At 35.6% G+C, this 12,867-nt stretch overlaps 3 protein-coding genes across 3 annotated transcripts; 1 reads left to right on the forward strand and 2 right to left on the reverse strand.

The window, feature by feature from the left end:
* Positions 1–201: 201 nt before the first annotated feature.
* On the reverse strand, positions 202–3,513 carry LOC118054645 (large ribosomal subunit protein uL30z). The gene is made up of 6 exons (XM_035066289.2): positions 3,380–3,513; positions 2,744–3,002; positions 1,707–1,804; positions 1,485–1,622; positions 620–722; positions 202–540 (listed from the first exon to the last, which is right to left on the reverse strand). The coding sequence occupies exons 2-6, from the start codon at positions 2,930–2,932 to the stop codon at positions 325–327; spliced, it is 744 nt and encodes a 247-aa protein (XP_034922180.1). The 5' UTR covers positions 2,933–3,002; positions 3,380–3,513; the 3' UTR covers positions 202–324.
* A 1,188-nt stretch (positions 3,514–4,701) lies between these two features.
* Positions 4,702–7,902, forward strand: LOC118054646 (Golgi SNAP receptor complex member 1-1). The gene is made up of 5 exons (XM_035066290.2): positions 4,702–4,970; positions 5,585–5,824; positions 6,450–6,617; positions 7,019–7,132; positions 7,543–7,902. Exons 1-5 carry the CDS (start codon positions 4,926–4,928, stop codon positions 7,654–7,656), a joined length of 681 nt encoding a protein of 226 aa, XP_034922181.1. The 5' UTR covers positions 4,702–4,925; the 3' UTR covers positions 7,657–7,902.
* Positions 7,903–9,661: 1,759 nt separating this feature from the next.
* LOC118054647 (aquaporin NIP6-1) lies at positions 9,662–12,629 on the reverse strand. The gene is made up of 5 exons (XM_035066291.2): positions 12,297–12,629; positions 11,955–12,179; positions 11,672–11,866; positions 10,977–11,038; positions 9,662–10,306 (listed from the first exon to the last, which is right to left on the reverse strand). The coding sequence occupies exons 1-5, from the start codon at positions 12,525–12,527 to the stop codon at positions 10,102–10,104; spliced, it is 918 nt and encodes a 305-aa protein (XP_034922182.1). The 5' UTR covers positions 12,528–12,629; the 3' UTR covers positions 9,662–10,101.
* Between the last annotated feature and the right edge of the window lie 238 nt (positions 12,630–12,867).

Here is a 12,867-nt window from a genome sequence, read left to right on the forward strand (position 1 = left end):
ATTTTTCTAGTTTTTTTGTATAAAATATTTTATACACTGAAAGAAAAATATTTTTCATGCCCTTTAATTCACGTCTTTCCTGCAGATATCGTCAATACCAAGAGTACAGAACAGAAAAGGATACAAACACATATTCCACCCCTCGTTAACAGACTTTAATGTTGCAAGAAGAGATATTGCTTCCAAATAGATTAAAGAAAATAGAAAAATCAGAAGAGCTGAAATGATTTTTGAACGTTTCAAAATCCATAAGAACTGTGATACACGGCTCAGAAGGGCAAACGTTAGGTGAATTACACTTCATCATGGGACCTGTTTTATATGTTAATTCATCTTATCAATTAAATCATTAATCTGATTCTCACGATTCCCGGTGTCTCCCCCATCTTTGAATAATGCCCTTTTCCCTTGCAATCCTTCTTTTGGCTTGTTAAGTGAAAATGACCCCAAAAAATTAAGGATCTCCCTGAAGTGTGGACCAGCATTGGCAACTTCATGTACAATGTCTTCTAGACATAGAATGCCATACTTCCCTAATGCCTGCCAAAACGAAGAAATGTGAGGAAATCCCAGAGGGCACTACAAAACTTGACACAACCGTGAAAGATTTATCCAATACCTGTTCGATAATGTTATTATCAATTAGTGGAACTCTTTTGTTGTCAATCTTTCCATAACCCTTCTTGTAAATCAGATCACTCACATTCTTAACATTTGGATATCTTCAATTAAAAAAAAAAAAGAAGAGCTTGTTAGGATAAATTAATATGAAATAGTTAGAATCATACAGCAACCAACTGTCCCAGCATCATTAGGATAATCATCTCTAAACTAGCATTTCAATCGGTTGAACCCTATCCCTAAAACCATGTCTGCATGAGTTCAACTGGTCTCTTTAAATTTATTAAGAAATTGCTCGAGAGGGCCATATGTGCATTCAGGTGTTCATTTAAGGCAGAAATCAAAGCCCATATGTGTTCATGGACAATCTTCAACTTGACCTGACGTATGTCAATATTGTAATTTAGGCTCCAAGCACAATATAGAGACGATGTCTTAAAGAGCTTAGCTCTATATCCAGCAGATATACTCAAAATAACGATCAGGTAGAATTCATGATGTCTATTGAAACTAAAAAAGAATGCTGCTAGATATTTATTATACAGATATCTAAAATCTTATCTAGTCACTGGTTCACATAGCAGATAATTCAGAGAAACAGCGAGAAGGTTGGTTTGTAAGCTAAGAATTCACAGAAACAGGGAGCAGGTTGGTTTGAAAGCTAGGGGAAGCCAAGCTGGAACTTACTTGGCATTAGATCTAACATGCTGGACTAATCTATTTGGCATACTCACGGTAACTTTACTGGATCTCACAATAAATCACTCAACAGAGCTATAATTAATTAACATGAAACCATTTTTCTGCCTATATTTAAGATTACACTCTGCCAAAATAAATTAATGTGAGTTTCAGAATCCTACCCATATGTAACATATGGCTCCACCTTTTGTAGCAATTCTAATACCCCTGGGCTGGCCTTCAAGAAGACACCATGAAAGATTCTTGTCAATCTCAGGTTGTACAAGATCTTCCTGGTTTTTGGATGCATGTCATTTTTGCTGAAAACAAATCAACGTGTCAGAACTGGAAGAATAGATTGCAGAGATATTGAATGGAACCATTGCAAAGCACTAGTAACCTACCCATGTAGACGAATGACAAATAGAAGCTTTGAATTTGGTGTGGACAATGCTGATTTTGCCCCCTTAGTTCTCTGTTTCATTCGGATGAGGTCCAATTCCTAGATGGAAAGCATCAGGTTTATAATTATTACAGAATCATGCAATCAGGTTTCGTGTAAACTAGTGTATATTCTGTGAAATGCACAGAAGAGAAGGGGTCGCCTTATAGTATTTTCAGCAACATTAGCTAAAGAAGATTTACAATTTAATAATCAAGGATTCTTACAAGATTGACAAGCCAGAATACTCACTGAATTCACATGCTAGTTTTCAAAGACTTTACATGAAATCTTTAGATGGCAAACTATGATATACAGTTATATGTATGCCCCAAAACATAAAATAGTTCTGCCAACACACAGGATAGTAATTTCACAAAACATACACATACCACAATAAGCATGCCACTCAGTCCTCTGGTCAAATGGATAAGGGTAAGGTAGTTGCAACAAGTCTTGGTCCTAACTTCTGAGTTACCAGAAAATTACGCATACACGATAAAAGATCTAGACAAAGACAGCACTTAACAAGCTGTCAAAACACATTTGCTTATGATAATCCAAGAATCACTGACATCAGATTTCAGTCTCTAGTGCAAAACAAGAAAATCATCATCCAGAGCATGAGAATGAACTTTCGTCATCTGATAGTTTCCCTAGCAATCTTACTAATTTCAAGATGGCAATGCTTGAATATAAGAAATAAAAAAAAAAAAATGGAATCAACAGGCATATTTGCACGTACAGTAAGTAAATGGAAACCAGCAGAAAGCAAAAGTTTCATATGAAAATAACTAGAGCATAAACCAATTGACCTAAAGTTAAACCATTTCATGCTGGGATAAAATAATAGAATCAAATTCATCAAAATGTTTCAGCATTTCAAATTTTACTTATATTACCATGCATTACACGGAAAGGTACAGAAAAATGCAACAAACATTAAAGAAAAAGAAAATTTTGAAAGAGCACCAATTCACAGCAAGTAGAATATTTTACCCTGTCCCTAAACTCCCTGACAAACTGTTCAGGCCTTTTAATATCCTCCACTTTCCTCTTCTTCCCACCATGTTGCCCCAACTCCAACTGGGTTTTCCTCGTAAGTGCAATCGATTCTTCCTTGTGCTTCCTTTTCTTCAATATCACCTCTGATATATATGCCATCTCCAGTGGTTCCGCTTCTGCCATTACTACTATTTCTATCCTCTACCCACCTTATCCAATAGAAAAAAGAAAGAAAATGAAACCTCCGCTCCACCTAAAATCACATAAAACAATAAAGTTAGCATCCCCTCCCTTTCTGAGGTGAAGCAAGCACGAAACGGAATTTCAAACAACAGAAACTGCAACTCCGACTACTGATACATATGCAGATAACTGTATTTCTTAGCGAACAAACAGAAACCCAGATAGCAAATCAATACTTTAATGTTTCAAGATGGAAATACTTGATAGTAACGGTGATACACCAATCTTAACTATCACCATTACTTAGCCTCTCTTTGGTTCCAGAGGGAGAAGAAAGAGTAAGGAAAAGAAAAAGAAAAGCCGGAGATATGTAACGGTGTAGTGGCAAAGAAACAAACGGGTAAACTGAAGATGAAAAGGGATTCGTAGAGACTGCTGGATTATTACCTGAGAACTGAAAGAGAGGTGAGTTGGGGAAGAAACTGAGTTGAGACGGCTGACTTTTAGGGCTTATTAGGATGTTGGCTTCACAGCAGAAAACCTCTCGCGACCATGTAGACAAGTAAAAGCCTTTCTATCTCTTTCGGTCCCTTTTTAAGAAAATTTCAGATTAGTCCTTTTATTACAGCGGTGGTATTGATTGTGTTGTTAAGGAAGATTAATTTACAATTAAGTCCTAATAGTTTCTTGAAGGTTTCAGTTGAGAGTGTATTTACTCCTGCTGTATTCTAGAATTGAAGTGGCTTTCAGCTTAGTTTTTTTGAAGTAAATATAGTCAAATATTTTTTTAAAAATAGAAAATATTTTTTTTAGAGAAGATAGATGTATTTTTTTTAAGTCCTAATTGCCCTCCAATTTTCTCTCTTATAGAGCTCTATAAAAGCTTCATAACATCAATACTCACCTACATTGCATAAAAGAAAGTTTTGATTTTAATGTACAATAGTTTTAAAATCCGGGTAATTAACTAGGTTCAAGTCTCATATTCTAGATTTTAATTAGATTTTTTGAATCATTTTAGGTTAATTTTATTTTTTATTAAAAAAATAATCAATGACTTACGACTACGTTTTATCAAGTCAACTTCATATATTGATTAAATCACTCAGGTTTTTTCCATCGTTATTTTTTAAAAAAACTTGATTTTATTTTGATTCTAGATTGTTCGAACCCCGGATTGACCCCGTAATCTAATTTTATAATTATGCTCTATTCACATCTTTTATCATTGGATAAATCTTATTGGAGGTTCACATAATTAAATGACACATGTTAATTAAATAAATATTTTATATTTTAAACAAAAATCATCAAAGTAACTCTAGAAAAAGAAACACTCACAAAATTATCCTAGATGTGTAATAAAATTATAATATATAAAATAATTTATTTAGGTAAAAATATTTTATATTCATCTCTACATTTTAACAAGTTGCTATCTTTATGTATCTTCATCTTCATTTATATAAACACAAAATTAAATTTTATCAATTAATTTATGGAATATTATCAATTAGTTTAGACATTAATTAAGATTAAATCTTTTCGATTATCTATGAACATTATCTAACCATCAGGAAAAAATTAAGAGTTTTGAAAGAAAAAAACACAAAGAAAGAAAGTTTCATCCTTTATTTTTGTTTTAATAGAAAAACTAAATGGGTAAAAAACACTGGTCAAAACAAATAAAAAAAAGTGCTAAAATGAGAACACACGCAGAGTAACATGGACACCAAAATGAATTGGGGATTAAAGCAAATAGGAGCACCGTCTCCCCCTCATAATTCGCCGTCGAGAGCGAAGGAGCGAGCGGTAGACGGCCAGTCTCTGCCTCCGTCTCCATCTCCAACTCCGAACAAACCCACCCCAGTTTCATTTTTTTCTCGTCGATCAATCTCTAATTCAACAAATTTCTTTCTCAAAATTCAATTTTGTGATCATCATTAATTAACAGAGAAGAGAATTGAAACGAATTTTGATAGAGAGATCTGCAATGGAAGTGACTACTTCTTCTTCATGGGACGCTTTACGCAAACAGGTTCCTTCATCATTTCTTTCTCTTTCAAAATTCTCGATTTTTTATTTCAGGGATTTGATTAAAAAATTTCCGAATTTCGTTAATTTCTGGATGATTGTGTGAATGGTTATGGAAAACTTGACATTGATTTATTTCCGCGAGGCTTCCTTGGTTTCAAATTATATTTTATAGGATTAATGTAGTAGCGAAAATGCATCTTCTCTTTTAAACGGAGGGAAATACTTGTAGGGTAACTACTTCACCTTGAGGCCTGCTCCATGGATAGCTTGAAGTTGTGATGCTCTGATTATGCCATGGCTCTTGGATAATTGAGTTTCTTTTTGCTTGGACTGGATGGTTGAGAAAATCATCAAGAGATCTATGAAAGTATCTATCGATTCGATGGTTTTTTATTCAAATGATTTGTTTGTGTCAATCAGGAATGAAAATAGTTTGTTTGTTTGTTATATTTCATAATGTCCTTTTAAGTCTTCATATATGGAGTTATCATAATTGGTTTACGAGTTCTTTTGTTATTAATCCGTGTTCTTTTCTTATACTTTTAGCTTGATATTAAACTCCTGCTAGCTTGAGTTTTAGATATCTTTGTAAATGATTTTGTGACATTATTGCAGGCAAGGAAACTTGAAGCTCAGTTGGATGAGCAGATGAGCTCATTTCGTAAACTAGCATCCTCGAAGGTTTCTACAAAAGTTGATTCTCCAGAGAATGATCTTGAATCTGGGATAGATAGGCTATTAAAACAGCTCCAACAAGTAAATTCACAGATGCAAGCTTGGGTATCATCTGGAGGATCAGAAATGGTTTCTCACACCTTGACTCGGCATCAGGAAATTCTTCAAGATCTTACTCAGGTAGGTCTTCCATTCAATCTGTGAGCTTTTGCTTATGCCCCTCAAAGATCTTTGAGTTGCTTCATTGAAGTTGACCATGTATGAGGCAAACATCTCTTGAAGCTGTATAATCATACCTTTTCCTTTTCCTTTATGATCGGTTTTCTTGTTATTGTTTAATTTCACTACAAATGAAGCTCATTCTCCTTTGAAAACGAAGAACACTCACAAAGGAGGTGTATACTGGTTGGTTACTATTGGAGATTGCTTCAGTTTTTTGTTTCACATGACAATTGTTAATAAGGCTGATATGTTTGACAAAGGGGTTTTGCATCTGGGCACTTGTGATGGATTTGTTGTCTCTGCTGTCGCTCTTATGCTTGCATTCACAAAACCTGTTTAGAGAAGTACATTAAAAATTCACACTGATAAATAATTTGGTTTACAAATTTTGTTGGAGTTGAAATTGTTGAAAAATGTATATGATGATGACAATCTTCCTTTCTAGGCCCCATCTCATTAAACTAAACACCCCCCTTCTCTTTCCTTGAAAAAAAAGAGGACAATATGGAATTGTGTAATCTCTGGCAATGCAGTGGATTATATTCAGTCTAATTAACTTCGAATAACACATGATTAAGTGCAGGAGTTTCATCGTCTCTGTTCTGGCATGAGAGCTAAGCAAGAACATGCTCTTCTTCTGGAAGACTTTAGGGAGTTTGATCGAACAAGATTAGATTTGGAAGATGGAGATGGTTCTGCAGACCAAGCCCTTCTTAGAGAGCACGCATCTATTAGCCGAAATACCGGGCAGGTACAGACCAAAGGGCTCTTCTTTTTGCAGTATAGGTGTGTTTTAGTATAAATTTATATGTGTGTGGACTTCCGCATCCTCAATCTATTAGATTTCTCCTTTTCTTTTGTAATGGAACATTGACATAATATATCTGAAATCATATAAACCGTGAAACACTCAAGATATGTTGGGAACTGTTGTGTAATTACCCTCTTATCCATTACGAAGCCTTAAGTGCTCATTGGTTATACTGTGTCTCTGATTTGCATTCTTCATGTCATCATGCATATGCAATCTGTACTGTAATTTATGCAGAATAAAAGAAAAAAATCTGAAACAGTAATTTTCAAGCATGACTGCTAATGTGAAACTTATGCTTCTAATTAAAGTTCCTTGTTCATTGTGTTCTGGTGCTTCAGATGGATAATGTGATTTCACAAGCCCAATCTACTCTTGGCACACTAGTTCTTCAACGTTCAACTTTTGGAGGAATCAATTCAAAGCTGAGTAATGTTAGCAGCCGCCTCCCTACGGTATGAAAACCTTTGCTCGGGTGGTTAATTATGTTTTAAATGTTTCTGGAATGCTGAATGAAGCAATGTCTTGAATCTTGTTTAGGAAGCATCAATCAGAATTATTATTTTTTCTTTTCATTCTACAGCACATGACATGAATGGGGTAAAACAAGTGGAGACGCTTGATAATAAGTTGGTTGCTGAATATTAAAGCTGCCTTTCAAACAGCAGTTATAAATTGTCTAGATGGAATCTTTGGTAATTGAAAGGGATCTCCGTGAGCATGCTAGAATAAACTATATGGCATCACTTTTAGGCGATTGCTTAACCCCAAGAAATTATTTTTTTCCCGTGGACTTCGGGTTTCATGTATTCTTCCATGTATATACTTGTAATGATTGGCATACTTCTTTGATGTATTGATGCAGGTAAATCAAATTCTATCAGCAATAAAGAGGAAAAAATCCATGGATACCATCATAGTTTCCCTGGTTGCATCCGTATGCACTTTTCTTATTTTTATTTACTGGTTGACCAAGTAAGAATTTCATTGTGCACGTGCTTGGAGGTTGCTTGTGGTGAGACAACCCTATCTTTTATTTTATTTTTGTGCTCTAAATTGAATGGAGGGTTGTATTTTCTGTCCAAGTTTATAGTGACATCCCTAGTGGCTAATGCTTTGTATTGCCACGCCTGTAGCATTTATGATATGCCATGTAAAGGTCGATACAGAGTTCGTATAGATGAATTTATGAGTGTGATCTGAAACCAAGAAATTGTGCAGCCAATTACTTCTACAGACCTTGGATCAACCAGGGTCACCGAGTAAGCTGTGGTTCATTTTGTCTGTCATTCATGAAGATGATAGTTTGATTCTGCGTTTGGGGATCCAAATCAGAAAAGAAAAGGAACTGATGGTTTGATATTGTCCCGAGCAAAGCAGAAATGGTGTGTGCGTGCAATGTATTTGTTGTGCATTGTGTTTGTGGATGGATCAATTTTCGGTTCAAATCTAACCTTGCTTTAGTGTTGGGAGATTGGAGACCTAAGATTCAACAACACACCACTAGGAACAATCCAATTTGATGCAAAATAAAATAATAAAAATGAATAAATAATGGACTCGTGAGATCTAACGGTTAGGAAAAATCTTGTCTATTCCATGAATTCGAGAGCAATATTTATTTACTACAAGAGAAAATCATTATAAGAATATAATCATGATTTCTATATCTAAAATTCAATAAATCACCTTGTGAACAATGAAGGAACAAGCTTGAGGAAAATATTTTCCTCAAAAAAGAGTTATTTGAATTATCCAAAAAATAAAACTTTTATTTCTAATAATATTATATGTCTATTATCACAATTTTAATGAAGTTTAATATTAGACATGTTCGGATTTAATTAAAATTTTTTTTATCTAGGAGCTAAATTACGTTTAATCTACAAACGAGGCTCTACAAAACTACAATTAAGAATTTATTTTTTTTTAAAAATTAAATATAGGGATTACAGTATTTTCTTAGAAAATAATTTAAGAATTAAAATGCATGTTGGTGAAATATTAAGCAGCTAACACGTGTTATTATTTAACGGCATTAGTGGTAGTGACAGAAAGAATTAACTATAACAATAATGTAATGTATAACTAACAATATAATTGGTTTTGAACTATGTTAGTCGCTACAGAGGAGATGTCACTGTTGCGAAATGGCCAGTAAATTCTGCATGGGTTTCCACTGTGTTACTTAGCCATGGCTTCAAGGGGCATTGCTTTGTTGTTGATAAATATTTTTAGAGGTGTTGGATCAGTTTTTTAGCCAATTTTGTATGTTGTGTTGTTTTGAGGAACTAAATAATCATTTTATGAGAGCTCACAAGTGTTTATGGTCTGGGATAGGAGACTCCAGGGACTCTTTTGTCGGATGAATTGATTGCTATTAGGCAGAGGAATGCTCTTCATTACGCATTGGTTGTGGATCATAGCATATGATGCTTTATCTGTTCGACAGAATCAGGGAAATGTTGGACAGCCTATATAGACCCGCTGGAAATCAGTGTGCTGTGACTCTTGATTATGAATCAATTGATGAATCTTCCCAACATGCGAGGATCTTTATCTGGTCCAGTTTTATGAACCCTGTTTTTTCAAGGATTGGTCGTTTCTTCATGTTGATGGAGTAAGGAGAGAATCTACCAAAGGCGACCTTAAGATTTACTATCTAGCCCAATCTAGGATCTCCATCCTTCTCTGCTGGAGATGAGAGGTCTCTCTGAGAGTCTCGCTCCCTTTGCAGTTCAAGATTGTTCATGTTGCCCAGTGCCCAGGTTAGAAGGTTTTGAGGATCTTTCGAAAGGTTGGAGCTGTTGGTGGGCACATCAGCTCTGTGGTATATAAGAAAAGCTCTAAAAAATGTCGAGAATGGGGTATAAAATGTCGCTTGGGATATGATGATTGAAAACCAATATTTTCTTGCAAGAAACTATCTCATTAGAAGCTGAGGAGGCAGAAGGTGGTCTTGGAAGGGAGGAGAGGAAAACGAGTAGTTCTAGAAAGCACCATTTCTAACGTTTTCTGTTGGAAGACATTATTTGGAGGCCTGAGGAGGGGAGAAATATATAAGATCAGGAAGGAGAGGAAATGGAATGTCATGTTTCTTCGACCATTTTGTTACAGAATTTGTTGTCATACTTGTAGGCAAGGGACACCTCCTTTTCTGTCTAGGTTAAATAACGGGAATGGCTGGATGACCCTTCCTCTCCCTTCACCTCTCCAGTTCAAGTTTGCACACAATTTAGTCTCAGGTATTTTGAGATAACATCATCCACTTCCAACTGAGATAGCTAGCACCGCAAGAAATTTTGTGTATAATTAGCCCGCCAGAATGCAACGTGCAGTAGCTTCATCTTGTTTTCCTCATCTGCACTTTCATCTAACAGCATTCTGGGATTATCTGTGTTGGTTTGTTTATGGTGTTCAATAATCACCTCCTAAAGCTCCTTGCTGCTGATGTTTTCTCGTTAGAATCACCATCTTCTTCCGGCAGCTTGACAGCAGAGTAAGTTCCTGCTCCACACAGCGCTCCTAGGATCGGGGCAGTGAGGTAAATCCATATGGCTTTATAGTTATTTACAGCAATGGCTGGCCCTAATGTTCTGACTGGGTTCATTGACGCCCCTGTTGTTTCCCTGCACATGAAAATGAAGACACTCCAATATGCTAATGATGTTTAGATGTTTTAATCTCTGTAATAAAATGCTCTATTCACTACAGACTACTTTATGCACAGGAAAACAAAGAATCTCTCTCTCTCTCTCTGCTATCTTTTTATTTTAATATTTGATTTGACACAGACCATCATAAACATGGAAAAGAATGGCCTTAATCATAGATCATTTTCGATTGACGAATGGGAACAATCTTTGTAGGTTCTGAACCACAAAAAATATGCTGTTGTCATGTCTCTCACATCAACCTAGATGGAAGGGTGCTATACAAGAACTGAAATAGGTTTTGACTCAGTAGCTTTTCTTGGATTCGCCCCTTTTCACGAGTCTTCAAGTTGTTGCTAACAATAGTGCTTAAATATTCATGTTCTTTACTATGTTTTGAGTCTTTTGACCGCACTGCATTTTGCTCACTGTTATTTTTGAACTCTCCTTAATCAAATCAATACTGCAAGAATAATTTTTTTTATTAACAAAACTGTTCGGACAGTTTGTATATATTTTAATTAATCTTATAAATTCTGAAATTAATAATCATATAAATTTTTAATAATTCTAAAAATATTCAAACTCATAACCATTAAAAAATAAATGTAAGTAAAAATAATAGAAAAGTTTAGTAGAGATATACCCAGCAATGAATATGTTGAGCATGACAGTAGCCCCTACCGCGATTCCCGCCAGCTCACCCACCTGTGCAAGGCCACAAATTTTTGTTACACTTGCCAAGCTTGACAGCTTAATTTATGCATCTATTTCAATGTATTGTGTACATGTGATTACCTAAAACATGGTTGAAGGGAGACAGTAATAAATTTGGCCAGTGCATATATATATATATATATATATATATATATATATATATATAGTCCGGTTAATTTATGCGCACCTCGATTAATTTTATAAGCTCTAAAATTAACGATCATGTAAATTTTTAATAATTTTAAAAAAATTATTATTAATAAACAAACTCAAAATATACCCAGTTAACTTAGCCTTTGTACATTGGTAGTGCATATATTATTTCTAATGGTAGATGTGAAATTGATCTTGATCCATTCTATGGCTATTGATTCTATTAAGGGGTGCCAACCATCTTGATCGACTCTTGTCGTTTTCTCTTCCCTTTAGGAGAATTTGGGGAAAAAGAAGACTTGAAAAGGAGAAAGGATATGTAAATGTAATGCTTTCTTTTATATATAAACAATTTAAACAGGGGTATTAGAAATCAAGTTTCAACCCAGCTTTTGCCATTTATTAAGAACCCAAAAGGCATTCTTAATGCTGAGTTGAGAAGGTTTGAAGCAGGGAAAGGAAAGTACTTACAGCTCTTGTGTCGGTGGCTACAGCAGTGACAACGAACATGAGAATAAAGCTGGTGATGAACTCTAAAGCAAAAGCTTGACCGTATCCCCCAGAAGGAACTGTGACCCCCCCTCCCATTACAGGGTGAAATATCCCCTTCAATGCAAATGCAGCACATAATGATGCCAATACCTGTGCCCCAATGTACACTGGCACCTGTTCAAAGGAGAGTGATGTTAACGTCCAAAAACTGCTAAAATAAGAACACAACATTAATTGAATAGTACTGTGTGTTTTCTTGTACATGTTTCCATGGAAAGTGTTTCAGGGCAGCAAAGGCAATGGTGATAGATGGGTTGAGATGAGCTCCAGAGATGTGGCCTGTTGCTAATATAATGATCATTACAGCTAGTCCGGAAGAGGCAGCAAGGCCAATGAGAGTTTCTGAGCCTTGTGTTTTTTGGTTAACAATGGCCGTGGCTGTCCCAGCAAAGATCAGTATAAGAGTGCCAATGAATTCAGCTCCCACCTGCAGTTTTGGAATTAATATAATTTATTACATGAACACAAAACACGAAATGGAAAACGTTACTTCGTTTTGGTTATTGTTATGTCATAGAAAGTTGTCTGCACACAACATGCATACCTTTCTTGCTAGTGAGACAGGAGGAGGGGGCAGTGAGCAAGAGACAGGAGGCAATCTTCCTTCTTCCATCGCCCATTCTTCCACACTGAAACACTTGCAACTTCGCAATAGGGATTTTCTACCATGAACACCAGTACCTCTCTCCCCCTTAAGCCCACCAAAGAGAGGAGCACCCTGAGTACCTGGTGTTACTGGGGTTGAAGGAACTGATGGAACCTCTGCATTGTCCATGACTCTAGCTAGATTACCAAAAACAGTCAAAGGCTAAATAAATATAGTATATAGTAAGTGCAAACTATTTAATTAGAGAAGCTTAATGCTCTGAGTTTGCACTTGCTTGTTTTTATGTTTTGAAGGAAGGGAGATGACTGATATTTATAGTACAAAAAGAGAGGGCATTAAGAAGTTGACTTAGAGAATCCCTAGAGATGGAGAGAATGAGAGAAGTAGTGGTTGGAACTGCTGGAGATGGGAGGCTGGTAGCCTTTGGAAGTGGACGGGGGGGCAATATTGCAAGAAGTCCTGTATTAGAAAAAAAAAAACTTTGAAAAAGAGGCTTTAACATGAGACA

The sequence above is a fragment of the Populus alba genome, chromosome 3 (assembly GCF_005239225.2).
Source record: "Populus alba chromosome 3, ASM523922v2, whole genome shotgun sequence".
Lineage (NCBI taxonomy): Eukaryota > Viridiplantae > Streptophyta > Magnoliopsida > Malpighiales > Salicaceae > Populus > Populus alba.

Coding starts and splice junctions, on each gene's coding strand:
- LOC118054646 (XM_035066290.2), top strand. CDS start 4,926: ATGGAAGTGACTACTTCTTCTTCATGGGACGCTTTACGCAAACAG. Junction 6,618..7,018: donor TTAGCCGAAATACCGGGCAG/GTACAGACCAAA, acceptor CTGGTGCTTCAG/ATGGATAATGTGATTTCACA. Junction 7,133..7,542: donor TTAGCAGCCGCCTCCCTACG/GTATGAAAACCT, acceptor GTATTGATGCAG/GTAAATCAAATTCTATCAGC.
- LOC118054647 (XM_035066291.2), bottom strand. CDS start 12,527: ATGGACAATGCAGAGGTTCCATCAGTTCCTTCAACCCCAGTAACACCA. Junction 12,180..12,296: donor CTGTCTCACTAGCAAGAAAG/GTATGCATGTTG, acceptor CCAAAACTGCAG/GTGGGAGCTGAATTCATTGG. Junction 11,867..11,954: donor AACACTTTCCATGGAAACAT/GTACAAGAAAAC, acceptor TCCTTTGAACAG/GTGCCAGTGTACATTGGGGC.
- LOC118054645 (XM_035066289.2), bottom strand. CDS start 2,932: ATGGCAGAAGCGGAACCACTGGAGATGGCATATATATCAGAGGTGATA. Junction 723..1,484: donor GAGCCATATGTTACATATGG/GTAGGATTCTGA, acceptor TTTTAATTGAAG/ATATCCAAATGTTAAGAATG. Junction 541..619: donor ATAATAACATTATCGAACAG/GTATTGGATAAA, acceptor TCGTTTTGGCAG/GCATTAGGGAAGTATGGCAT.